Source organism: Ctenopharyngodon idella, chromosome 7 (genome assembly GCF_019924925.1).
Source record: "Ctenopharyngodon idella isolate HZGC_01 chromosome 7, HZGC01, whole genome shotgun sequence".
Lineage (NCBI taxonomy): Eukaryota > Metazoa > Chordata > Actinopteri > Cypriniformes > Xenocyprididae > Ctenopharyngodon > Ctenopharyngodon idella.
Window position 1 is genome coordinate 17,938,061 of NC_067226.1, and position 26,566 is coordinate 17,964,626.

General features: G+C 41.1%; 1 protein-coding gene across 2 annotated transcripts in view; it reads right to left on the reverse strand.

Moving 5' to 3' along the window:
• si:ch211-186j3.6 (neural-cadherin) overlaps positions 1–26,030 on the reverse strand; it is a 264,672-nt gene extending 238,642 nt beyond the window's left edge. The window contains exons 1-2 of one of the 2 annotated variants that reach the window (XM_051899157.1): positions 25,899–26,030; positions 22,499–22,596 (exon numbers count right to left, since the gene is read on the reverse strand). Coding sequence is in view for 1 of the 2 variants with exons in the window: in XM_051899156.1 (XP_051755116.1) it covers positions 15,353–16,334 (982 nt within the window). In the remaining variant the exon portion in view is untranslated. Of the gene's footprint in view, positions 1–15,352; positions 17,266–22,498; positions 22,597–25,898 lie in introns of those variants that run through there. The other variant, XM_051899156.1, reaches the window with a different exon arrangement.
• Between the last annotated feature and the right edge of the window lie 536 nt (positions 26,031–26,566).

The following is a 26,566-nucleotide window of genomic DNA, read 5'->3' on the forward strand; positions in this document are numbered from 1 at the left end:
TGAGTGCTCTTTCTCAGCCTTTACCTGGCAGATCCCTCGCCCCCTCGCTGGTGTCGGAAGCCCGCCCCGCGGCTTCTTCCGCCCAGGGAGAGGGCTCGTCGCGTCAGCACTCTAGTTCTGAGGAATTGGATGTGCTGAGCGTCGATATGGGGGAAGATGACTCGCCATCACTTTCCCCTGAGTATGAGGAGCTGGTGGATGTGCTTTCTCGCGCTGTGTCTAAGCTAAGCATTGATTGGCCAGCCGAGAATCAGGGCGCTCGTCCGAAAAGCAAACTGGACGAGCGCTTTTTTGCCATCAAATAAAGCACTTCCACCACGGGGTCTGCCATTCTTCCATGATCTGCATGATGAGCTAACGAGATCATGGAAGAAACCATATTCATCACGCTTGTTCAGCCCTCATGTCAAGCACTATTCTAACATAAGAGGGCTGAAAGAATATGGTTATGGGACGATGCCCCGGGTTGAACAGACGCTTGCGAGCTATCTGTCCCCGGGTTCAGCGTCGTCCCTGAAGGCCCCCACGCTTCCCACAAAACCACTTAAAGCTACATCAGGGTTAGTGGGAAAAGCGTATACGGCAGCAGGTCAGGCTGGTGCGTGCTTGCACACTATGGCTGTTCTGCAAGCATACCAGGCAGACCTACTGAAGGATCTGGATTAGCGGGGAGGGGATTGGCCCAGACGCAGTTCGAGAACTGCGTCGAGCCACAGATCTGTCTCTTAGGGCCACCAAGGAGACCGCCAGAGCTGTTGGGCGGTCTATGGCAGCCTTGGTGGCGACAGAGAGGCACCTGTGGCTCAATCTGTCTGAATTAAAAGATAAAGACAGGGCCTTTCTCCTCGACGCCCCGCTTGTGCCTTCTGGCCTGTTCGGCGACGCGGTTACATCAGTCGTCGACAGGTTCCAGGAAGCTAAAAAGCAAGTGGAGGCGTTCAAGAAGTATTTACCACGCCGCCATCCATCCTCTGGGGCTGCTGGGCGTGAGCAGCCCCAGCCGTATAGCTCCTCATACCGAGCGCAGCAGAAAGAGAGTGTCGCTTCTCGTGCTCCACCTCAAAGACACGGTGGGCCGGGACGGCACTCTCAGCCCAAGCCTTCTAAGCCGAAGACAGACCTGAGGGTTTTGCTTCAGGCGAAGAAGGCTGGGCAGAAGAAGTCCTGACGCCAGGGGTGTCAGGCTTCTGAGGGCAGCCCCGCACGGGGTGGTGCGGTACACACCTCAGTATACGGTGCCCGTTCCACCTCGTGGCCCTCAGGAGGCCGTTCTGCCAACCCCGCCACCTTTGGTGATTCGGGGCGCAGCGGTTCCCACCGAATTAGTGACGCAGTGTTCACCACAACGCTGCGTCACATCCTCTGAGGAGGATAAATTTACATCAAAAGTGTGCTGTGAACAAAACACCAGAGGCCAGCCTCGAGAGGCTGGTTCCCTTAGTAGATTTTCTGGTAGAGTGGAAATCTCTTCAAAATATCTCGTGTTGGGTCCTGCAGATTGTAGACAAAGGTTACAAAATCCAGTTTTGGTGCCATCCACCTCTGTTCAAAGGAGTGCTGCAAACGTCAGTGCTTCCTCAGCAGGCTCTGGTGTTGGAGCAAGAAATAAGAACCCTATTAGCAAAGGAGGCTATAGAGAGGGTTCCGGTTGCCGACAGGGAGTCTGGGTTTTACAGCCGGTATTTCCTGGTTCCAAAAAAGGATGGGGGGTTGCGCCCTATTTTAGATCTAAGACATCTGAATCGAGCAGTACGAAAGCTAAAATTCAAGATGCTGACGATAAGTCAAATCGTGACTCAAATCAAATCCGAGGATTGGTTTGTCACAATAGATCTCAAGGACGCATACTTCCATATCTCCATCCTTCCACAGCACAGGAAGTTCCTGAGGTTCGCTTTCGGGGGCGAGGCGTACCAATTTCGGGTTCTTCCGTTCGGCCTAGCTCTCTCACCCCGCACATTCACGAAATGCGTAGATGCAGCACTGGCCCCGCTCAGGCTGCAGGGCATACGCATCCTCAATTATATCGACGACTGGTTGATTTTAGCACAGTCAGAGGAGATGGCGGTTCGGCATCGAGATGTTGTTCTCGTGCATATTCAGAAATTGGGGTTGAGACTGAATGCAAAGAAAAGCGTGCTTACTCCACGACAGAGGACCACTTTTCTTGGTGTGGTTTGGGATTCAGTGATAATGCGAGCATGTCTCTCTCCAGTTCGCATCACTGCCATTCTATCAGCCATGAAAGAATTGAAGCTAGGCCAGTCACGCACTGTAAAGCAGTTTCAGAGACTGCTGGGTCTGATGGCAGCAGCGTCCAACGTGATACCTTTTGGCCTGCTGTACATGAGACCCTTACAGTGGTGGCTCAGGACCAAAGGGTTCTCCCCGAGGGGCAACCCACTTCGTATGATCAAGATTACGCGGCGCTGTCTCCACGCCTTGATCATATGGAAGAAAAATTGGTTCCTGTCCCAGGGCCCTGTGTTAGGAGCTCGATGTCGCCGTGTCACTCTGACGACGGACGCTTCTCTCACAGGCTGGGGAGCGGTAATGGAAGGCCGCTCAGCTCAGGGTCTGTGGAAGACTCATCAGCTCTCATGGCACATAAATTGCCTGGAGATGATGGCGGTCTTCAATGCGTTGAAGTTCTTCCTTCCAGACCTGAGGGGCCATCATGTGCTAGTCAGGACGGACAACACATCGGTGGTCTCGTATATAAATCGACAGGGGGGTCTGCGGTCGCGCCCATTATACAAACTGGCGCAACAGATCCTCCTGTGGTCTCTGGGGAAGATGCTCTCCTTGAGAGCTATCTACATTCCAGGGACTCAGAATATTGGAGCAGACATCCTGTCGAGGCAGGGGCTGAGGTCAGGGGAATGGAGACTTCACCCGGAGGTGGTGAAGCTCATATGGGAGATTTATGGCCAAGCGGAAGTGGATCTGTTTGCGTCTTAGGATACGACGCACTGTCCACTTTGGTTCTCCCGCACACATCCAGCTCCTCTGGGACTGGATGCTATGGTACAGGCGTGGCCGAGGCTGCGTCTGTATGCATTTCCCCCAGTTGTTCTGCTCCCAGAAGTTCTGGAGAAGATTCGCCGGGAAGGGATAAGTCTACTGTTAGTAGCACCTCACTGGCCGAGCCGCATATGGTTTTCGGACCTGATAGCTCTTCTCGATGGCTCACCTTGGAAGATTCCGATCAGGAGGGATCTCCTGTCTCAGGCGGGGGGCACAATTCTCCATCCCCGTCCAGAAATGTGGAATCTGTGGGTTTGGCCTCTGAGGGGGCCAAACTCATAGAGGCTGGTCTCTCAACTGAGGTTGTAGAGACCATTCTTCAATCCAGAGCTCCTTCCACGAGGAAACTATACGCTTTGAAGTGGAAACTTTTCACTTCCTGGTGCCAAGAACGGCAGTTGGATCCAGTCTACTGCCCGATAGGTTCAGTACTTGAGTTCCTACAGTGCCGCTTCTCATCTGGGTTAACCCCATCTACACTTAAAGTATATGTTTCAACTATATCTGCTTACCATGCCCATGTGGATGGTACTACTGTCGGGAAGAACCCGTTGGTTATTCGTTTCCTCCGTGGCACCCAGAGGCTGAGGCCTGCGATGCGCACGAGGGTCCCTGCTTGGGATTTGGCCATTGTGTTGGAAGGCCTATCTACAGCTCCATTTGAGCCACTTGAGTCAGTCTCAGATAAGTTCCTGACACTTAAGACTGTCTTCCTTCTTGCTATATCGTCCCTTAAGAGAGTAGGAGACCTTCAGGCCCTTTCAGTGTCCCCAACCTGTCTTGAGTTTGCGCCGGGGATGGTCAAAGCCTTCCTCTACCCCAAACCTGGGTATATCCCTAAGGTTTTGACTAATGTTCCAAGGCCTATTGTGCTGCAAGCTTTTTGTCCTCCTCCGTTTGTTACCCCAGACCAGGAGAAACTGAATCTGCTGTGTCCAGTGCGAGCACTGGACACATATGTCCACAGAGCTGCCCTGTGGAGGAAAGCAGACCAGTTATTTGTGTGCTTTGGACCACATAACAGGGGTCGTCCTGCCTCTAAACACACTGTAAGCAAGTGGATAGTTGAGGCTATTTCGCTCGCTTATGAAGTCTCTGGCCAGCAGTGTCCTTTAGCTGTCAGAGCGCATTCAACTAGGAGTATGGCGGCCTCCAAGGCCTTAATTTCGGGGGTTTCCCTCAAAGAAATTTGCGATACGGCCGGTTGGTCCTCGCCTCTCACTTTTGTGAGATACTATGACCTTGACCTGGACGCAGCTCCAGGATCATCTGTGTTACTGTCCTAAGTGTGCCACAGTTTCACACAGACAGGTATTTGTGATTATGGCGTTTTGGTATATCGTTCCCAAAGCGATCCTATCGGACGCAGCGCGAGTTCCCTCGAAAGGGAACGTCTCAGGTTACGTATGTAACCATAGTTCCCTGAGAAAGGGAACGAGACGCTGCGTCGCGTTGCCATACTCCCTGCATCCCTGTGATCGATTTGCTTCGGCAGTTTGAGCTGAAGCCGGTCTCGCCGGATGTGTATTTATCCTTTCCTGGTCGTGACGTCATCCGCCCGTGACGTTCACTCTCGCCATTGGACTAGTTGACAGACGTGCATCAGACGCTATCACGCTGAGGGCGTTCCCAAAGCGATCCTATCGGACGCAGCGTCTCGTTCCCTTTCTCAGGGAACTATGGTTACATACGTAACCTGAGACGATTTCTTTAAATGTTTATAAACAATACTGATTATTAATGGATAACTGATAACAGGATAGACTCATAGTAATCTGACGCAACATAAACTCGGGTGTGTAAGCGCCCTCTCTCTCTTTTACACACACACACACACACACGTTTGTTTTTGTGAATTATGGGGACATTCCATAGGCGTAATGGTTTTTATACTGTACAAACCGTATTTTCTATCGCCCTACACTACCCCTACCGCTAAACCTACCCATCACAGGAAACTGTGCACATTTTTACTTTCTCATAAAAAAACTAATTCTGTATGATTTATAAGCCTTTTGAAAAATGGGGACATGGGGTAATGTCCTCTTAAGTCACCTTATCCTTGTAATACCCATTGTCATACCCAATTTGTTATTTACTTGTTTTTTTTTTTTCTGTCAAAATAACAAAATCCATTTGCCATTATTCATTATTGTAGCTTTTCATGTAAAGCAAAGCCTTAAAGACAAAGCACTAATGCACTATTGCCAGTCTGTGTGTAAAAGTTTGAGTGGATATAAATGACAAAACATTGTGAAATAAGATAATTGTTACAGGTGTTTAGATATAGGTCAGATATCAGATATGTATCAGATTCAGAGCCACATATGAAAGATCCAATCTGCAATACATATCCACCCAGAAAAAAAAAAAGAAAGAAACCTGAATTGGTTGACAGTGTAAATGTGGCCTTTCTCTATACTTCAAAATAGACTGATGCTGTGAAACTACACCACAAAAAGCTGCTCGCCTGCTAATGTTGCATCACTTTCAGCTAGTGCTCTCCAGGGCCAAATATCAGGATATGCCGTCAGCTTCCACACACTCCCTCCAAACACACACAAATATCACAGATCCTTATGATGAATGTCATAGGACAAACATTAGCCATAGTGGGCAACAACAGAGGCACGGAAGAGTTAGCACTCGTCACAGGCTCCAGCGATTCACAGGTCACGTGGCCTATTAGATGCGGACAGGAAATGGTACTGAAGTCACAGACTCAGTTGCATTTGTCAGCATTATTAAGAAAGGAGCTGGCTGGCAACTATCTTGCTCAAGAGCCGAGGCGTGGATGCCATCTTGGAAAGGTCACAGGCTGCCTGCTATCCTCCCATTTGTCTGTTTGATTAAGTCTGGCAATTAGAAGACTTGGCCGCCACACTCACAGTCTCCTATATCAGAGAGAGCCAGATTGGATACAAACTAATCACAGAACAGTCCTGAGCAGAGCAGAAGAAATGGTGAAAAAAGAAAAGAGAAAGAAAACAATGCCAAGATGGGCCAAGATTGTAGACAGACTGATGAAATAATCAGTGATGGAATAATACACAAGATGGAGAAAGAGAGAGAGGTTGTCAGAGAGTTGGATCTGTACCTAGTTACCTTCTGATAATTAAGCAATCCGGCTTTTGTGGAGTATGTCTTGCCTGCCTCACACACACACACATACACACATACATATACACACACATATACACAACACACAAACACGGTCAGAAGCATTGCTTACACAAGCATGATAAGCATATAAACCGATCCTTACATAACCACACAAACACACGTTCAATCTAGAGTCTGAGGCATAAACGCAGTGACACAAGGCTAATTTAAGAGAAGCTGCAGGATATAGGCTGTGTACAGCATGAACTCGCAATTACCAATACTGAGCGCGTCTCCCTGAGGAGTGAGGAATAGAGAGATTGAGAGAGAAGAGATGATGGGGCCATGGCACTCACACATTCTGTCATACAGCTTTATTCGCTTCTTAATAGGCCTTTGTGTCTGTTTGTGTATGCACAGATTAAGTGCGCTTTCAAAGGTCAGTTTCAGAATGACTAAAGCAATAATTTGTCTTTTTAAAATGCAACAGAAAGGAGCGTTCACATTGTTCAACTTATTTATTTATTTATTTTGTGGGTGAAATACAGTCACTTCAATATGAATCCACGAGATTGGGAATTTCGGTCAGAAATGTCCAGTCCAAGCAAATTATTTTTGGGGTTGTTTGGAGTGCAAGTTTACTCAAAATATCTTCTTTTGTGTTCCACAGAAGAACATCATATTTGGAACAACATTAGGGTGAGGAAATGATGACCGAATTTTCATTTTTTTGTGAACAATTCCAATATATTATATATGCATATATGTGTGAGTTACGAACAGGATGTTCTGTGATGCGTCTTCCTCAGAGTCATAAATCATAGAGCCACCCCTCAATGTCAGAAACACTGGCTGTTTCTCAATATGCGTTCTTAAGCGATCTTGCGTCCTTGTGTTCTTGCTCTACGTCATCATCAACCGTCGAAGTTCAATTCCAATACTCAAGAACGCAAGTACAGAGGACGCATGAAAGTACCCGGATGTGTTCTTGATATCGAGGATGCATCGAATGCAGACTTGAAAGAATTGAACCGTTAAAAATCCCAGAAGACGCTGCGGGCGGTCGACGTACGGAAGCCTGCAAGCTTTAAAGTTCTCGTTCTCACTTATGAGATTCCCACTACAAGCTCCCATATTTTTGACGGCTCGTGAAACTAAACATTTGTCCGTTTGTTTTACATAATTTTAATAACGTGATAACCTAAAGAAAGCCTGCAGTATTTTTATTGGAATTTAAAAAAGAATCTTAACATTGACAAAGCATGTAACACAAAGGCTACTCATTTTCATAAATACACACGGTAAAATAAAAAGATATAAAATTATATGAAAACAATGTCTATAAAAATATGAAAGAAATCTTTTAATAGGTATAACATTTGTTTGTGATGTTATGTTGCATTTATTGTGTATTAGCCGCTACTTATAATATGCTGGGACGGTCAGTTGAGCGACAAGATCGCAGCACATCTCAGTTCTCAAATGATGCGTTCTGCGTCTTCGCGTCCTTCCGAGTTCGTTCTTTCAAGGTCGCCTGGTAAGACCGGACTCCACGAGAACGCAAGTCCGTTCTCTGCACTCTTGGAATTGAGAAACAGCCACTGTTTTTTTTTTGCCATGGCAACTTAGTCCTGTCAGTAGTGTGGTTGTTAGGGAAACCAGACAGTTGATGCAAATAAGAAATACTTGTGATGCACATGTTGTATGTGTTGGGGGAATGGTTCTGTGAACAGATTTGATCAATTTGTTCATTAATACATCAAGTCAAATATGCTGATTATCTCAATTATATTTAATCTCCACTGACATCTGATTTTTATCATTAGCCACAACATTTTGAAGACACTTCCACAATTTCTTTATGCATGCCAGAACAACTATTTGAATGAATCACTAAATGCAAAGTCTTTATACCGAGTTCTCTGCCATCTGATCCCCCCAAAAAAGACTCAAAAGGCTATCAAAAGATAGATTGTTTGAAATAAACTGCTTTCAAATCAGCAGGGAGCAAAGACAGAAAATTCCAAGTGCTCCCTGAATCAAGCATGAACACAACACAGCAGAAAACTGGATGACTTACATTTACACCTGCTTTCACAGACGTGATTAACTGGAGCCACCACTGTTCAAACGTTCTAACACCAATGTTCTGAGACACGCCACAGTGCACTTTTCATCTGCTACATCTGATTTTGTTCCACTTAGGGTAACTCGGCATGTCTAGAGCTTGTGCTGGTACATGCATATCTGGACTGTAACACACCTCCTATTCATTATCTGTCACAGACATTGTGTGGAGAGCCCTGGGTGACTATCAGAAAGTCATAAAGCCCATTGTTTGCCACATAACTCCCACATAATTTTACAATGGCTTAATGTATGCTTAGATTTAACAGAATGAAGTCTGAAATGCTGCTGAGTAGGACTCGTTCTTATCACTATACAGTTGTAGCTGTAGCAATGATTCTCTCTGACTTTGTGAGGTGTTTCTATATTTGCTACTTTGTTACGTTAAATATTAATTTACACTAGAGTTCATTCAATTATTTAAATAGATTTCTCTTTCCATATCTGTCAGTCTTTACACATGCTTTAACTCCATCCTTCAGAAAGTGGACAAACCAAAGCATTTCTAACTGCAAAAAACACCAGCAGCTCTCTCATCCCCTCTCTGTCTCTCTTACAATCTCTCTCTGGTGTTCCTGTCCCTCCTACCTGTCACGAGGACAGCCATTAAACCTCCAACCCTTCCTTTTAAATCTAAAAATAATGGTGCAGTTGAATACTGTGTTCTTGAGCTATTGTGTCCAAAAAAAAATAAAAATAAAAGTAGGACTACTCTCAAAAAAAGATAAAACAAAAAACACTTTTATAAAAATGAAAGTCAATGTTTCCAGACCTATTAAGATGCTTATTTAGAAACACCTTTGGTTTGAATGTAGGTCAACAGCATTTTTACAGGAAGTTTTGTCTTCAAACCAAAATATCTGTTTCAGCGGATGTGCTGGTGGCATCATTTATCAAAGTAAGAAAAACATGTGAATGTGATGTTTCTCATTTGTAGGTTTCTGCTAAATTAATCAATGTAATGTACAAATGTCATTTTAAAAAAGGATCTAAAAAAAACAAGGGTCAATTGAAAAATGGATCAAAAAAAATTCTAAAAGCACTGGTTGCCTTTGTTTGAGAATATTCAAAGGCCCTTCTAACTAAACTGATGTACCTCTGGTATTTCTGTTGTAATAAAACAAATGAACTAAAAAGTTGTCAGTTTAAATTTTGTATATTTACTTTTAGTGTTTTTTTTTTATCATTTTAATTAGGATTATTTAAAATTATTTAAAACTAAATTTAAATCATTTTAAGATTAAGTCTGTGTGTTCACCAAAGTGAAAACGCCTATCTGTGAGCACTTGAGAGCGCTTCGGCAGCGCAGCGTTTTCTTTTTTCAATTGAGATGCTTTGCTTGCTATGATACAGAATATGCGCGGAAGTCTTAGTAGTATCTAATTTCACAGATAGTTGTTTCTGTACTGTTTTTATATAAAAATGCCATACAATGTAATGTATTTGCTTTGGCTCTTGTTTCAAATTATTTTGTTCAGTTATTATGCTTGTTGTCATCTGTTGACGTTGTACAAGCAGAATGTGACAGTTGGTCGGTGTTGTATTTGTCCCGACCCTCCTCCACCGTGATTGGATGGCTGGGTACAAATTGACAGTGATGAGCGCTGCATTTTACCCAAAGTTGAACATTCTTCAACAGTCGGCGACTGGTAAAAAACACAGAGCGCTCAGCGCTTCAGCGTGAAATAGAATCTCAGCGCCTCACTACGCTCCTAGCGTTTTAAAAACGTGGCGCTCCTATTGAAAACAACTGAAAAAATATGCTAGCCTTGGAAAAAACGCTTTGTTTGCCTAAGATTATTTCCCTTCTGGAAGTTTTCAAAGGTTGAGAAGCACTGATCTAAAGACATCATCTGTGTGCCATTTTTACTTTTCCGGTATAAATATAAGTGAGAAAGCAACTGAAAATCTTTGCATATGGACCTTTAAGGACCTTTAAGATCTATCTGCATATACTGTATGACATACACAGCAAGAGAAAACAAGTATACCAGGTTTATCTGGAATATAAATGTGTTGTCTGCCAGAGGGCAGGTTTTGCACACAGTTTTTAGGGCTTCTGCTCGAGTGTTTGAGTCTATGTGTGTGTGTGCACAAATGTATGACCCTGTGAAGCATTTGCTAGTTCCTCTGTGTCCGTGGTGGAAGAAGCTCTCCATATGCTGTGGTAACTCTTTGGCTCATGCTGACCAGATTAACAGATTTTCAGTATTGAAGGCTGGTCAAGACCCAGAAAAACATTGAGCCTGTCATTCAAATTAAGCCCTGTTGATGTGGGTGTTTAAGGCCATTACCAGAGTGCGGCTAAGAATCTCCCTTGCAAAACACATGCTTGCTGATCTAATGCAAAAACCTATGGTTTCGGACACCTGGGCCATGTTTCACATGCAAGAATAATAATGAAGACGTGTATGCATGCCTCAAATACATGTCTCCTTAATGAAATATAGAGAACGGAGCAACATACTGGACCCGCTGAGACGAGAGAAAGAGAAGAATAGGCTAGTGTCAATCTCTTTTCAATCTGAAAACTTGCACTGAATTACAAGGAGCTCAACACCATCATGTCTAATCGAGAGAGAAAGAGGGCTTGAGTAAGACAGTCAATGGCATCTCTAAGGTAAGATTATATTGCACTGTTAAGATTGGTTTGAGGACTGTCATTGATATACACACACGAATGCTCAAGCACACACAGACTATCTATCGGCATCCTCTGTGCAGGGGTTAATTGATCCCACAGCACTGATACCACAAAGACTGGCAGCATCAGACGTGCTTTGACAAGAAAGCAGAAGGGTTATGAGGAAAAAGATAGAACGTGAGGTGGAGAGTGAGGAAAAATAATGAAGAAATGCAGGAGAAAAAGGAAGGAAAGACCCAGAAAGACAACTCAGACTGGACTGTTTGGCCAAATTACCCAGACTCACTCAGTGATTCTATAGACACAACACATTACATCAACATGCAAGGAAAGGGAGATGTATAGAGTGATTTGTCGGAAGAGAGATGATGTCAGGAATAATTTACATTTATGATTTATGAAGGCATAGGCATATCTGTATGCTTGCACTGTAAAAACAGCAATGCAAAATCTAGTCATTCAGATTTAAAATCAAAATGTTGCACAGTATACTGTTTAAAAAAAAAAAAAAAAAAAAAAAGTTTGTCTTTTCCGTAAAAATTACATAGTAAAAACGTTAATTGGTTGACTGTAATGGTGCGTTCACACCAGACGCGAATTAAGCATTAAGCGCGAGTGATTACATGTTAAGTCAATGCAAAGACGCGAATAGACATCCTGCGGCGCGATTTGCGCGAATGAGGCGGCGCGAATGACGCGGCGTGAATTGAGCGTTTCGGGCATTTGAAAAATCTGAACTTTAGCGAAAATTCACGCCGCGTTAACCAATCAGGAGCTTGCTCTAGTAGTGAAGTGATTATGACGTAGTGAGAGGAGGCAGAAATCTGAAACAACAATGGAGGACAAAATCATTGTCGCTGTATGTGGATACCCAGAGCTGTAAGATACATCTTCATACTTTTATAGAAACAGGAATAAAAAGGATCTTGCTTGGAAGAAAGTGAGTGAGGAGGTCAGACAATCTGGTAAGTTGTAAAAAAACGCTCTTTACTCAATTCGAGCTATATATATATATTGAGACTACAAGCTAGCTAAAGCCGGCAAATTGATCTTATTCGCCGTATTTTACAACTACTTTCCCGCTGACGAGTTGATGTGTTTATTCAGAGGAAATGTGCAGAAACGAGACTGGAGCCGCCTGGCAGAAGCCCCTCTCATGATGCGAATTCACGTCTGTGAAGTGAATTTCACGCGCGAATGAAGCGAGTAAACTCAAAGTGTTCAAGCGTCCAACTACGCGCGAATAGTGCGATTTATTCGCACAAAACGTGTCTGGTGTGAACGCCCCATAAGTTACCTTTTAAAACAGTGAAAATTTATAAATGGTTTAACATTGAATATATGTTTTTTTGTTTTTTTTTCCTCTGTAAAATGCTTTCAAAATAATTTTTTGGAAGTAAAATAAAGAGTTTGTTGAGGTTTTTTTTCATTGTGTGTATATGACCACGTGCACTGTCTATGACAAATACTGGCCTATATTATGGACAGGCCACTTATAATGGTTTTCTACTAAACAATATGTACCTTCTCCAGAAAGTATTGATGATAGTGACGCCAGTGCATTAGAAAATAAGGCCACAGTAAGAAAGGCAGAAGTTGAAGATCGAGGATAGAAGAAGTGAGAGTGATGGCAGAAGTCATAGATTGTTGTGGAAGTCAGGCATTTCGGTACATTATCCTATGCTAGTTGGAAGATGTGATCCATACTACAACCAGAGGTCAGGAAAGATGCCACTGCCTATTGGCCTCACTACACTGACAAGCAAATGCTCCAAAAATGATGACTAAAGTCAAAATGGTCAAAATCGAGTTACATGTGGAAAGTGTGGGCTACACTGAAAAAGAAGAGTCTTGTTGCTTTTCACTTGTGCTACAATCATTGATTTGGACTTCCAAGAAAGAAACAATGTTATGTTTTTTGAAACACTAAGACATGGTTTCATTATTTTCCAGGCAGCAAAGTTGCATCTGAATTTGTGTCAAGTTTTTGACATTTTCACTTGTGAGTTCCAAATGAAATATAGCAGCACAAGATGAAATGGAATGTTAATAAAGCTTGAAACATTTAGACCTTTGAAACACTTGAAACACTCAAAGACCTTTTCACTACTTTTCAGATAGTGAAAATCCATTTCAATGTGTGTGAAGTTTTGCCAAATTTGTCAGAAATAATTTACCCTAATAGGACAATGTCCATTATAAATGGCAAAGCCCTAAAAAAGGTCAAAGGTCAGATGTAGAAAAATAATTTTGGAAAATGATTTTAGCCTTAATGAATGTAAAATATAAAGTCATTAATTTTTTTTCTAAATGTGATTTCATAATTAGTCTCATATTGCAAGAGTAATTTGTGGCTTATATATACAAACTTAAGACTGATGTTAGTGACACGGGTATCAAATCATTTCAATATGTGAATATTTGCTTTGTGTTAGGTCATGTATAACAAAAGGTATTCTATTTAAATGTCACACTGTACATTCATCCAGTTAGCACACAAAAGCGAGACAGAAAAGAAAAGTACAGAGAAGAGAGGTAGACGTTGTTAACGTTTAGCAATCTTGACAGCAGTGTGAGATAATGAAGACACTCAACATTCCCCTACAGAACTATCAAAGAAGTGACAATGTCTGGAGGTGAATGTTATACGTGAGAGAATCAGCAGCCTACCCAGGGCATTTAGATTTTGTTTTGGTCTTCTCTATATATGAATCATTACTTACAGAAGATCAAAGTATAGTTTTGAGGTTTTAAAGTTGCAACGGAGCCGTCTTACAACTTTGACATCTTGCAACTTTTTTTTGCAGAGTGTACGCTCAGAAATTTGTTCAGATGGTAAATTCTGGTTTTTGCTTTTCAATTTTACTGTACATTAGTTTTACATCTACTATTTCAATAATTAATGATGTTTAGCTAGGCCTAATTCAAAAGAGGATCTTGGACATTCCATATAAAATAATGTTCCACATTATTTTATATGAGCTTGAGCTTATTTTCCAAAGCTAAAGGAGAGGAAAGATATTAATATCTTAAATACACGGGAAAAAAAAGAAAAAAAAAATCCTCATTTTTTTAAATAAATGTGGTTACCTGAAAGCTCATTACTTCCAATGAGCCACAGGCAAATATGAGGTCAGCAGATGCTCTTCTTATTCCTCATTAAAACCAGCTGTTTGGCCTCATTGTTTGTGCTAAGCTTAGGTTACACACCGCACAACATTCACAGATCTGCAAACATTCCCACACGCACAAACAAGCGCCCTTGAACATATGCTAGGCACAGACGCAAAAAAAAAAAAAGCAGTAGCTCCAGAGCTGCAGGTCCAGCAAGCAGAAAGCCCCTGATTAACAAACCAACACTAATTAAATCACAGACTGCTAAATCATGCCCGGTCAACTGCTCAGATATGAGCACATTCCACTAAATTCCTCATCTGCCCTGCAGTTTCTTCTAACTGAGCTGCCAGTCTTAAATCCCCAAAATGAGAAAGTGAATGAGTTGGGATTACATGGCTAATGCAAGCAGATGAAAGAAAGTAAAGCATCATCTCCAACTCAAAAAGGATTAAATCACCCCAGATTCGTGCCTAAAGTCAGCTTGGTGCATTGGGTTCACCTGGATATGCAAAAAACACAATTATAGGTGAATAGAGAAGTATGATATAATTCTGTAAAAGGACCCATGCAAGTATCTTTTCAAATTCCCTCCTCTCACACAAAGACCTAAATTGCTGAGCATTGACTGAATGACCTGGAGACAAATTATTCAAAGCCAAATGAGGTACAGGGAAGAAAATCATGATTTGATGAAAAAAGCAACCTGCTAAAATTTAAAACTTGAACTTCATTGTAAAATCACTGCCAACCTGCACTGATAAGTTAATTGCACTTTTTTGACAACTATGAATTTTTATTACTGATTAAGAAAATCCAATTAACACTAAAATCCCATAAAACTGACCAAAAAATGACCAAAATTATAGTTACAAGTATGCTAAAATGAATGCAAAGATGTTAAAAACACTGTATGATTCACAGTAAATCCTACTGATCGCAGTTTACAAATTATAAAATCATTTTTGCTGCATTTATCACCTAGGTGTGTATGAATATTTCTGCATCACAATGCAAGTGGACGCTTTCATTCATGCAGCACCGCGGTTTCATCTGTGCCTTGGCTCGTGACAGTTACACGTCAGACTTTACCGCGAGTGGTAATTAAACTTTGATTCCTGTGAACTTTGAGCATCTGTAATGAGGGTAGCTGAAAATGACGTGCTCAATCTGAGGGGAGAGAAGGAGGATTTGGGTACATGGAGGCGCGCGTCATTTTGAGTATTCAGGTGAAATCAGCACGCGCTGGTGACACTGTTACGTACTGTACAGGTGGGAAGGGGACCAGGGAATATAGTCGTATTGTACAGATATTTGGATTAGTCACGGCGCACTCACCTCGCTTATCTTGTACTTTTACAGTTATCTCCACTAGCGGCTGCGTCTCTCGGTCGAGCCGCCTCGATATAACCAAATCTCCGCTGTCCCGACTCACGGTGACGGGAGAGTTATCCGCGTCCGGGTGAATCAGCTCAAAGCTGGCGGACTGAAACCTCACCGGGTGCAGATTCATTATGACGGAGCCAATACTCGCGTCTTCCGACACGGTGATAAGCACTGGCTCCGGGACGGAGCGGGACTTTCTCGAGAGTCCGTTATCGAGCTGAGGAAGGGCTGGCCATTGGCGTGGACTGATCTCTATATCCATTTTCTGACTGGTCCGAGCGGGCCAGCCGTGGTCTCGCGCAAACACGCTGAACTTTATGGGCTGCGCGAGACCGAGAATCGAGTCCACGAGGAGGATGTCGCCGGTTTTAGGCACTACATAGAAACTGCCGTTTCTCGGGAGCGCGTAGTATATGAGCTCGGCGTTTTTGCCGCTGTCAATGTCCTCCGCTTTCACCGTGTACACCACCGACCTCAGGGCCGTAGCGTCGTCCAAAGTTATTTTCACGTCTGCATGTTGGAAAGTGGGCTCGTGGTCGTTCGTGTCAAGCACGTCCACTTTAATAGAAGCAACTTCGGCCACGACGCGCTCGGCTGAAGCGCAGCTCTGACAGCACAGCGCGACACTGAGGAAATATTCAGCGCGCTCCTCTCGATCGAGAACGTTAGAGGTTTTCAATAATATGTGTCCTCGCTTGTGGTGGGCAAAGACGTGAAAATCTTCACTCCTGTCCCCCAGGAGTTTTAGGTGCATCCCGGACTTGGAGCACCATCTCTGCGGGTCGATGCGCTTCACCGGGATACTCAGTCCGTTCACTTTTGAGCCAGGTGGAGAGTTTTCAAACACATGCCCGTGAAAGAAAGGTATTCGTTCGTCGGTTGTATTTCCCAAAACAAAAGTCACACAATATGGCAACAAAATAGTCCAAAACATGATTGTAAGTTTACAGCACTCTTCCTGATCTCAAGCGACAGTGTTCAAATAGCAGAACATGGTGCACGAATTCACTCCTCATTCGTTGAACACTGATCCTCAAGAGTCTGAGCAGCAGAACTTTCCCACCGTCTCCTCGCGCTTCAGCAGCAATCTGCTCGGGCGCGCGCTTGAGCTCGCGGAGTTTCAGAGAGCAGCACTACTGTGATGGACAGCGCCACGCGCGAGAGGGCGGGGCTTTGGACTAGACAGGGATTCCTCTAGGGAACTCTTTCATATAGGATTTAGTATTTCTTTGGCTGAAAAAAACAAAACAAAACGAACAAACACTAAATTTTAGACTATAGAATGACCTATAAGATTATACCAGACGATGCTCATACATAGGAAAGTTAAATATTCCTTGTTAATGGCAAATTCTTCTTTGGCTTTCATAATGTTAATCTGAATCACACTACTTTAGGACACACTGACTGAATTTATGCTCCTCAATTGGTGGCATGTATAATGTATGTCATGATCAACCTACAAATCACTGTTGAGAAGGCGCATACAGGTTAACCTCACTAATGTTTTTTTTTTTTTTTTTTTTTAAATCCATAGTTTGTATGTGCTGAGCTGTAAAATTGTTAATTATTGTTAAATAATGTTACTTGTTTTACTTCAGACCAAACAACTTATGTAAAAGTCACTCCTCTAAAATCCACCAACATTCAACACCAACAGAAACAAAAGAAAATGACATTTTCAAAAAAAAAAAAAAGAAAACTACAGAAAAAATGTGTGCACCATTCCAACAAACAAAAACAAAATTCAACCAAACATAACGGCAATAAAAAGTAAAATTTTAGTTCTGTTTTAGTTCTCAAGAGTTTAATTCTGCACATATTCCTATTTTTTCTGTTTCTGTGATTGGAAAAAGAAAATTAAAAAAGAAACAGTGTTATTACAAATACTATCCTTACAAATGTGCAGGTGACAGATTTACAAATCATTCCAGAACCTTTATTTATATCTTATGTTCTCTGAGATGTTGTTGACTGCCAAAGATTTTGCACCTTACAAACAAGTTGCAAAAAGCCATTGTTTAACAAATCGAGTTGGTTGTTGACACATATTGTCTCGCATATCACACTTAAGACTAGCATTACACATATGGTGTAGTAAGGAATAATTGACAACGGGCCGTTGAATTATTATAAAATAATGCACACGAAGCAGAGAATTCTAAGAATTCAACGGCCCAGAGTCAATTATTCCGCTTACGGTTTCCACACCTCAAGACACTGTTCCAATGTTGTATTTCAAGACATTTGTCAGGTTTTTGTCCTTAAAACACTCTTGCGTGTGGGACTAATTTCTTACACATCTCATCCAAAGGCTCGGTTGCTAATTCCAAAACGTCATTTCAAAACTAGTAACGGAGGCTTAAGCCTTGATAGTAGAATAATACAGTTGATACAGTTATTAACACAGTTGAGAGAGAGAGAGAGAGAGAGAGAGAGAATAAGCATATGTGAATTAGCCTACCTGAGTCTGTGCGTCTCTCACAGCAACAGTGTCTCTACTAATAGCGAAAATATAGTTTATCTACCTCAAGAACTGGAGAGTTATTACCTCGCTGGTGAGTCATGTATCTTTTAAGTTGCTAAACTATTTTACTGATTAATTCGTCAGAGCAGTGCTGACAATACATTTCTGTGCGAGTGTGTGACCGCAGTATACTGTATGTGTGTATGTTTGAAAGACAGCGCGAGAGAGTATGCGCTTTCAGGACACAATAAAACGTACTTTGTGGCAAAACCCATGACAATAATTGTCATTTTCATCCTATCGTTTATTATATATTTATTTGCTGTGCCGTCGTGGGTTTTGTTTCTTTTGCGGTTGTATACTGTAGGACCTATTGAAATAACTGAAAACATTTGGCGAAGTGATATGGAACTGCAATGCGGTCAAGACCTGCCTAGAGCTACTTTAGCCATGCGGTTCCCTGAAAATAATTGCACACCTTAGAACGGTGGACAACCAATCAGCTTCGAGCATTCAACAGCCCCCCCAGTATAATATATAATATATAAAACAGCATATATACTGTGCATTTAAAATGTGTGTCTTGCCACAGGAGGATGAGTTCCCCCAACTTTTTGCCTCTTCACCTAAACATCTTAGAGTATTTTTATTTATTTATTTATTTATTTATTTCCCCAAAGTTGATTTGGCTTATCAAAAGCATGCTTTCTGTAAAGCTGCAATGAAATTTGTATATTATATATTGTATATTTGTATAATGTGATTTATTGTGAATATTTGTATAATGCTTTTTAAAATTGACTTGAATCAACTTGACATTTCCTCAATTGTTCTGTATTTTCTGAACATGATACTGCATTAAATAGTTGAAAAATGATATTTAAATGTGGTCTTGTTCCAATAATGGCCTTGAAATGTTACAGCAGGCTAACACCTTTATGCATTTGATATTAATAAGGCCACATGTGCTGTTAGTTTAATAAATATTTAACTTCACAGTATTTCTGGCTTTGGTATCATTACTATTACTTTAAATTAGTAAGAAAAGTGGTTGGTCAACTGACAAAGATGTCACTTTATTTTTTGGAAGAGGTAATTAATTCTAAAGAAACAAATGTATTCAGTGAAACACAGCCCTATGGGAAGTAGTGACCCCATGGAACAACATACCTCTCTGGCCCCTCCAGAAACTACAACAACAAGTTGCGGAGGAGCTGTTAATTGCCTTGCGCAGCATCCTTTTTAATACGCATTGATTTTTTTTCTCCCTCTCTGCCGCGTTAGGCTAGAGGCAATCTGTCTGTGGTGGCTGCTTTCAAATTTCAATTAGAGATTTATCTCCTCAATTGCTCTGTAATAATATTAACCTGGCCCAACGCTAAAGGAGGTGGATGTTATGAGCGACACAAGCCCACAACATGATCCTCATCAACGACAGACACGTCCATCGTGGCAGCCCTAGATAAGGAAATAAAAACAGGCAGTGGGATCAATACAAAAACATTCGATTTAAAGTTGGAAACATGCCATTTAGACTTCAGAGCAAACGCAATTTACCAATAGACAGATCTGTAAATTGTATTAGTGTAAAAATGGCATGTCAGCAGTGTAGTGTTGGATCGCCTGACATGCATATCTGCATTTTAACGTTTGATGCTCTGAGAAACGACCAGGGCGAAAACCTAATTTGATGTGGGTCGAATATATAGAAGGAACATTAATACTTTAATAACTTCATTTATTTTAATGGGCTAATTAGCTAGTTGCATCCCGCTTTATTAAGAGACTTCACTCTTAACTGAAGTTTGACTTGACTGAGGAAGTTGCTAGATTGTAACTTAACCATGCTGTTTTGAATATGCTTTGAATACATCTATACACAACACCAATACTGATAAATCACTGTGTGATTTGAAATAAGTTTAATGACAGGAAAACAAAATGGTCTGCAATGCAGAGATGTCACCCAAGGAGAGAGTGAGCGCCTGAAATTGAGATTGTCTTTTCAAAGCTGTACGGAGGAGTACGAAAGAGAGAGAGATGGACATGCAGAAAGAGATACTGAGAAAAAAAAAAAAGAGTGCTGAAATTCCTTTACAAGTTCTCTTTCTACCTCTCCATCACTGTCACTCACTCACATACGGCCTCTCTTTCTCTCTATCTCTCTCTCTCATTCACACACACACACAAAAACTGAAAACACACATAATTGTGCTAAAAGAAAAAGGAAATGGACTTAACTTGCTGTAATTGGTTTTTCATTTTTGTTTTGTAGGCTTTTTTCCCAGTAATTATCTGCACAGGCTGACTTTTAGGAAACCTTGCCAAAGTCCAGTGAATTGGAGGGGAGTTAGCACTTTTACAATATACAGATGTGAGCACCTATATGGTATTTTAATGGTCATGGTCAAGCCTGAGAGGTCCACATACTCTGGAGTCTCCAGCATTTTTCAAGTTGGTTCACTGAACTCCATTATTAGTGGATCAGTGGAAAGTCTCATAGTCTTGGTTTCAAGCAAGGGCAAATGCGAACACTTTTGTTTTCTGTGAGTGCATGTGTACTTTTTACTTTCTCATATTCATTTTTTTTTTTTTTTTAAAGAAGTTTGTCCTCTGAAAGACCAAAGGTGCATTTAAAAACAGCAGCAGAACATGTTTTGTAATTGTTTTTAATAGTCAAAAGAGTGAGTGGAGCACAAGACTCATGAACATATGGGACATAATTTGTGGGCATCATTATGAAATTTCAATATGGCACGCTAACCAAAATGCTGGGAAACACAGAGTGGAGAACAAGCCAAATTATAGATTCTTGGCTCTGAAAATCTACCTTTTTTTTCTTTTTTTCTTCAACAAAGCATCAAATAATTGTTCTGATTTGAAACAATACTTTCATGGCACATTACCCTTGACTATCCATGACATTCAATAACATTTGTTCTGTTATTGAGGAAAGCTCGTAAAAAATGTGTCAAAATGCGTGATAGAGTTTTACGTCTTTGCCCTTGGCTTCAATGGTTTTACAATAACAATTTGGCTTTGAGGCATAAAACCTAATGATCGGGTCTGTCATATTTGCATATGCAGAGAGGTGGGGGTTATTGCTTTCTGTGGGATGGCGGTTACAGCGCATAATTAGAGAGTCTAGCAGTTAGGTTCCTCATCAACGGCAGGGCCTCGGCAGCGGAGCAGAGTATTTTCTGTTAATGAGGCTTGTCAGCGCTCGCTTTTACCCTCATCTCCTCTTCGCAGCTCACCCAAGACACTCCAGTACGTTGGCTGGGTGTAATCAGCACACAATCATGCTCATTACATCCTTTACCAAAATAAACCTCCTCTAAATGTCCTCATCACTAACATTCCTCTCTGGCTGGGGAGGGGGAACAGTAGAAGCAGCAATAACGAAATCTATAACATCTGTAAGGTCAGGTTATGAAACAGAACCAGATGTATATCTCTGTCTTTACTTGAAAGTTGCTTTCAAGGAAAATCTGTTCACTCAGCGATCATATTTGCAACGCCTCTGGGCAGCTTTTACAAGCCAAGTGTTACAAACTTGAATGGGGAAATCCTGAAATCTCAAAAAACTGTTTGCCACACTCAAAAAACATATTTCAAATCAGCAACAAAATCAGAAATGAGCTGTCCCATTAATGTTGTTCCTTATGCTTAAATAGCTGTAAAAGAAGAATGTTTATATTTCAGGTTGGTCCAGCCAATGCACAGTGGAGTCCTAAGCGCACGCCTCAGGACACTAACTATTCTATGGGAACTGAGCTTCCACTGGCAGCTGCAGTGACGCGATGACTTTATAAGTTGGTGGTTGGCTCTTTTATTTAGAAAGTAGGTGTGTAACTAGGGATGGGTACTGATATAAAACCCAGTATTAAATGAGCCCCGTGGCTAAATTATTAAAGACCACAGTATCGATAAGCTCTGATGTTATCGGTTCTGCTGTCGGTACTGGAAAAATTAAGAAAATACACTGTTTATTATTGCTATATACTGTAGACATTATCTTACAAATTCTCACTAGCTGTTTCTATATGCGATAATATTAAGACATTTGTCTATTATGCATTTTTTGATATACAGAACTGAACTAAAAAGTTTAGTCTGGTTACACTTTAGGGCTGTGCGATTAATGTAATTTTAGCTAATCTTATTTCGATTTTGACTGCCAAGGATTATGAAAAGAAGACATTTGAGGTAAAACTATTTAAAACTAGCTGCATTCCATGTAGCGCACCATCCTTTCATTTCCTTCACAGCAGTGTGCATTCATTCCTCCCTAAAAGCCCAAAGAAAATGCCTGCATTGAAAGCACGAGTACTGTGTGAGGATACTGAGTTTACTGAGTTTCAATGACATCACTATATTACATTTCTATATATAATGTTGAATATAATGTATAATAATGTGATGGAGGAATATTTGTGGGTCCTAATGAAATACATTCCAGTGTAAGTTTGTACAGAGATTTTTAATCAGATTCACTGCTCAGGTTGTGTGCCCTCCAGGGAGTGATATTTCAAGCCAGACCATCATTCGGTTGGCAGGATCTTCTGGTCAGATGGTCCCGCATGCATTTTACTACAGAGGGAGTTTTCACTGAAGCAGAAACACCCTACCTGTATCCTCGGTTACCTAGGTCTTCATTAGGCTAACAGAAGCACAGGTGGCATACAAGGGGTGGCTGGATCACCTTCATTGGTGGCGGAGACTAAACCTGCAGCAAAACAAAAGAAATATGATTAAAGAAGAGCGGGCAGAGGTAGGATCAGAGGTGGGATTTATGTGAGGACAGTGCCCTTCTTTTGGTTGTTTCATTTCTTGGCCAATAAGCAAAGGTGTCTACATTTTATCCGCTCACTGCCCCGTTCCTTTCTTCTGAACTGAAGAGAAATGGTGCTGAAGTGGAAAGCGACAGGGTTCCTTATGTAGCTCTCTGCTGGCTAGACATAAAACAATGCGGTTTAAGTCTGCTTAGAGTTTAGGTTCAATAGCAGAGATGCAAGGCTGAGTTGTTAGGATGTCTGATTGGAGGTACAGTATCTCCAGCTTTTGAAAGTACTAAAATATCATAAGGGGTTAATGCTAATCTGATTCTGCTTCCTCCCCTACACCCCACAGGCAGGATGAGTCATTTAGACACACTTACACAAAGCACACAAACATAAAGTATGCAACATTACACAAAAATATTAAGCAGAAGCTGTTTTCAACAACAAAAATAATAAAAATGTTTCTTCAGCACTAAATTAGCATATTAGAATAATTTCTGAAGGATCATATGACGCTGAAGACTTAATTAAAGGGATAGTTCACCCCAAAATGAAAATTTGATGTTTATCTGCTTACCCCCAGGGCATCCAAGATGTAGGTGACTTTGTTTCTTCAGTAGAACACAAATGATGATTTTTAACGCCAACCGTTGCGGTCTGTCAGTCGTATAATGCATGTCAAATAAAAAAATGTAAAAAAAATGATCTAAATACTGTTCGGTTTCTCACACAAACCAATTGTTTCGTGTCTTAGGACATCAATGTGTCGTCATGAGCCGCAGGGTTTAATTTGGATTTGTCTGTGCATGTTTTTTTGACTCTTATAGATGGAGTTCCCATTGACATGCATTATACGACTGACAGACCGCAACAGTTGGAGTTAAAAATCATTATTTGTGTTCTACTGAAGAAACAAAGTCACCTACATCTTGGATGCCCTGTGGGTAAGCAGATAAACATCACATTTTAATTTTTGGGTGAACTATCCCTTTAAAGGCTTACATTTTAAAATGTATTCAAACAGAAAAGTTATTTGAAATTGCAACAATACATCACAATATTACTGTATTTTTCATATATGTGTGTTCACATGCACATTAAAAGTTTGATTTCAGTCAGACTAAAGCAATAATTCGCCTTTTTAAAATTGACAATGTAAAATTAAAACTAAAATCAGCTGCAGCTTTGTGATCTAACTTAGAAAGACAGAGATGGTGTGAAGTGCGTATTAATTCTTTAAATATTCAATAATTATTGTCATGTTTACTTCAATAGACAAATGAAGACTATAGCTCGACTACGCAAAAACTTGCTCTAGCTCACTAATAACATGCATTTAAATACAGAGACTTGGACCAATAAGAAACCAGAATACCCTAGCAATCGCAACATGCTGGCAGCCATCAACAACCATCAACTTCATCATGGAGGCTTGTTCTAAAAGGTCAAAAACAGCTAATCTATTTAAAAAAAATGTAAAGTCTCATATTCTTGCACTCATGTCTGTGCAGATCCATGATATATAATATGTTTCAACAAAAAAAAAAAAAAAAAAAAAAACCTTGCAGCATAGATGTGCAGTAAAGACCGTGAAGCAAACAAAACATGAGTGGGCTGTTTTTCCATAGCTAGCAATAAACACACTCACACACTTCTTTAGCAGGCCACCCCTGTCCAAGTCATTAAAAATCCTGAGTACTGAGATGGACATTTTAAAATGTCACGACTCATATAAATAAGCATTTTAGCATTGTTGCCACAGTCACATTGTTGCCATTCTGCCTAGACCAATTTATCTACAGCCATCCATTCTAAAACTGGAGGACAAGCAAAGGATGAACCAAAAACAAGGGCTATTTTATACCACAGAACACCAAATAAAAATTGTTTTACTTGTTCATCCATCATATAATATCCCTGTTTGCAGACAGTGGGTAATGTGTCAACACATTGTGCGCAATTTCATTTCTTCACAGGCAAGTGTTACATATGCAGTGTTACTGTGACCTATTAATTAGGCAAAACTGGTGAGGCTAATTTCTATGGTAAGCGTGAAGTGAGATTTCAGGTGCATGACTGCAGCATGACCACAAATACACACACACCTGAGTGAGTCAATGGAGCATTTGACTGCATCATGTCCGTCCTTCCCTTTCCTAGTTTCCTTTATACGAGCAAGAGTCTTGAAGCTAATCCTCCTCTCTTAATTATTCCACCCCTGAGGATGGCTGGAAAAGGGCCTGCGCCACACCCCCAACCTCCAGCTACAGGATTTTAGCTTCTATGCTGTTCCACACTCTTCGCCCCTCTCCCTCCCTCAGTCCTTACAAGCTGGCAATATAAACAGGATAATCTTCTAATCTTTTTGTTGAAGCATACAGGATGGAAGAGGGGGAAAAAAGTCAATTCATTTCTGTAGCTCGTGCAATTTATTCTTGTTTGTAAGAGGGGCATAAACAGCAGATGCTCAGAAGAGAGTGTTTATTAGATGAGTTACCAGAAGGAATAAGACTACAGAGCATGTGTAGTTTTGTTAGTAATGTGTGGTACTGCATGATCCTTCAGGCTTGTGTTAGTCACGGTGAGCTGTCAATCATCCACAGTCAGAGCTCTACACATTTACAAAAGGCACAAGACTAGACAGTAGATTTTTCATACAATATCAAGTAATCAACAGTATTGATTAATAATTGTAGGCAGTTTTGATCTTTTATAGCAATTGAGCAAACCATCAAAACAGAGACGGTCCCTAAATTTGTGAATATGGACCGTCCAATGTCAAGACAACTTTATGCCAGTATTTCACTAGGAAACGCTTAGCGTCAAACTTTACACATTACGTCCATATTCTGAGTCAACCTGCTTGCCTGTAGCCTATACAGTATAGTATAGGTGCGAGTTTGATGGTCTTTTATATCACTGTATTTAGTCTATAAAGCTAAGTTAAGCGTTCTATATGTCCCGACGGCAGGTATGACGTACTGAAGGAAACCCCAGTACTGCAGCACAGCCGCGATATAAAGTTAAGGAAAGTTATATGTCTATCTCAGATTTAACGTTTGAACTGTACATCAGCATCGGGGAATAACGTTATAATCTCGTTCACTGTAGAGAAAGCTGCTTACATGTTAGCTACACAGAAAAAGTAACAGTGAAGACATTGGATTAAATGTAAACACAACTTTTGTGCCTTTATCAGCTTTTCTGCACATATACTGTCCCTGATTATCATCACACATGCACTTACCGCGTGCTCCGTTACTGTAAATCTGTTTTAATGAATGAAATTAATGTCTTGCTCTAACTGTTGCTCTGCTTTTCGTCAACACGAGCTTGCACCACCTGCTGGTGGGGTCGACAAACAGCAGATGGAGATTATGCTCGGTACTCTACTGCTTTTCCTGCAGTTCCCGGATGTGAAATGTTGAAATTTGAACCACTGGATTTGTGGACTCGAATTTGTAACGTGAAATAAAATGGACAGAAAATTGCCTGCTGAATATTATAGGTTGTATTTTTAAACAGAATGAATATTATGGAAGTGAAATCTGAAAGGTGAATATGGATTATTGAATTTTTAACAATGAAAATGTGTGTGTGAACTGAATTGAAATATTCACAGCTTAAATATAAACCATGTTGAATTTCAGCCCATAAAAATGCAAGCCCTAAAAATACAATGCACTAAAATACAAGCACGGTTAACGCAATGCATATTTTTTTTCCAAGTAGTTCAATTCAACTTTGCTTTTTATTTCAAAAACATATGGCATTATTTTACTTACATACTGCGTGCACTTCTTGTCAGTCCGTAGACTAGAACACCCGTCAAAATAAGAGTCCCGCCATAGTAAAAGAGATAGTGCAGATCTCATACATATTTAAACTTACAAAAAATATTAAAATGTATACAAC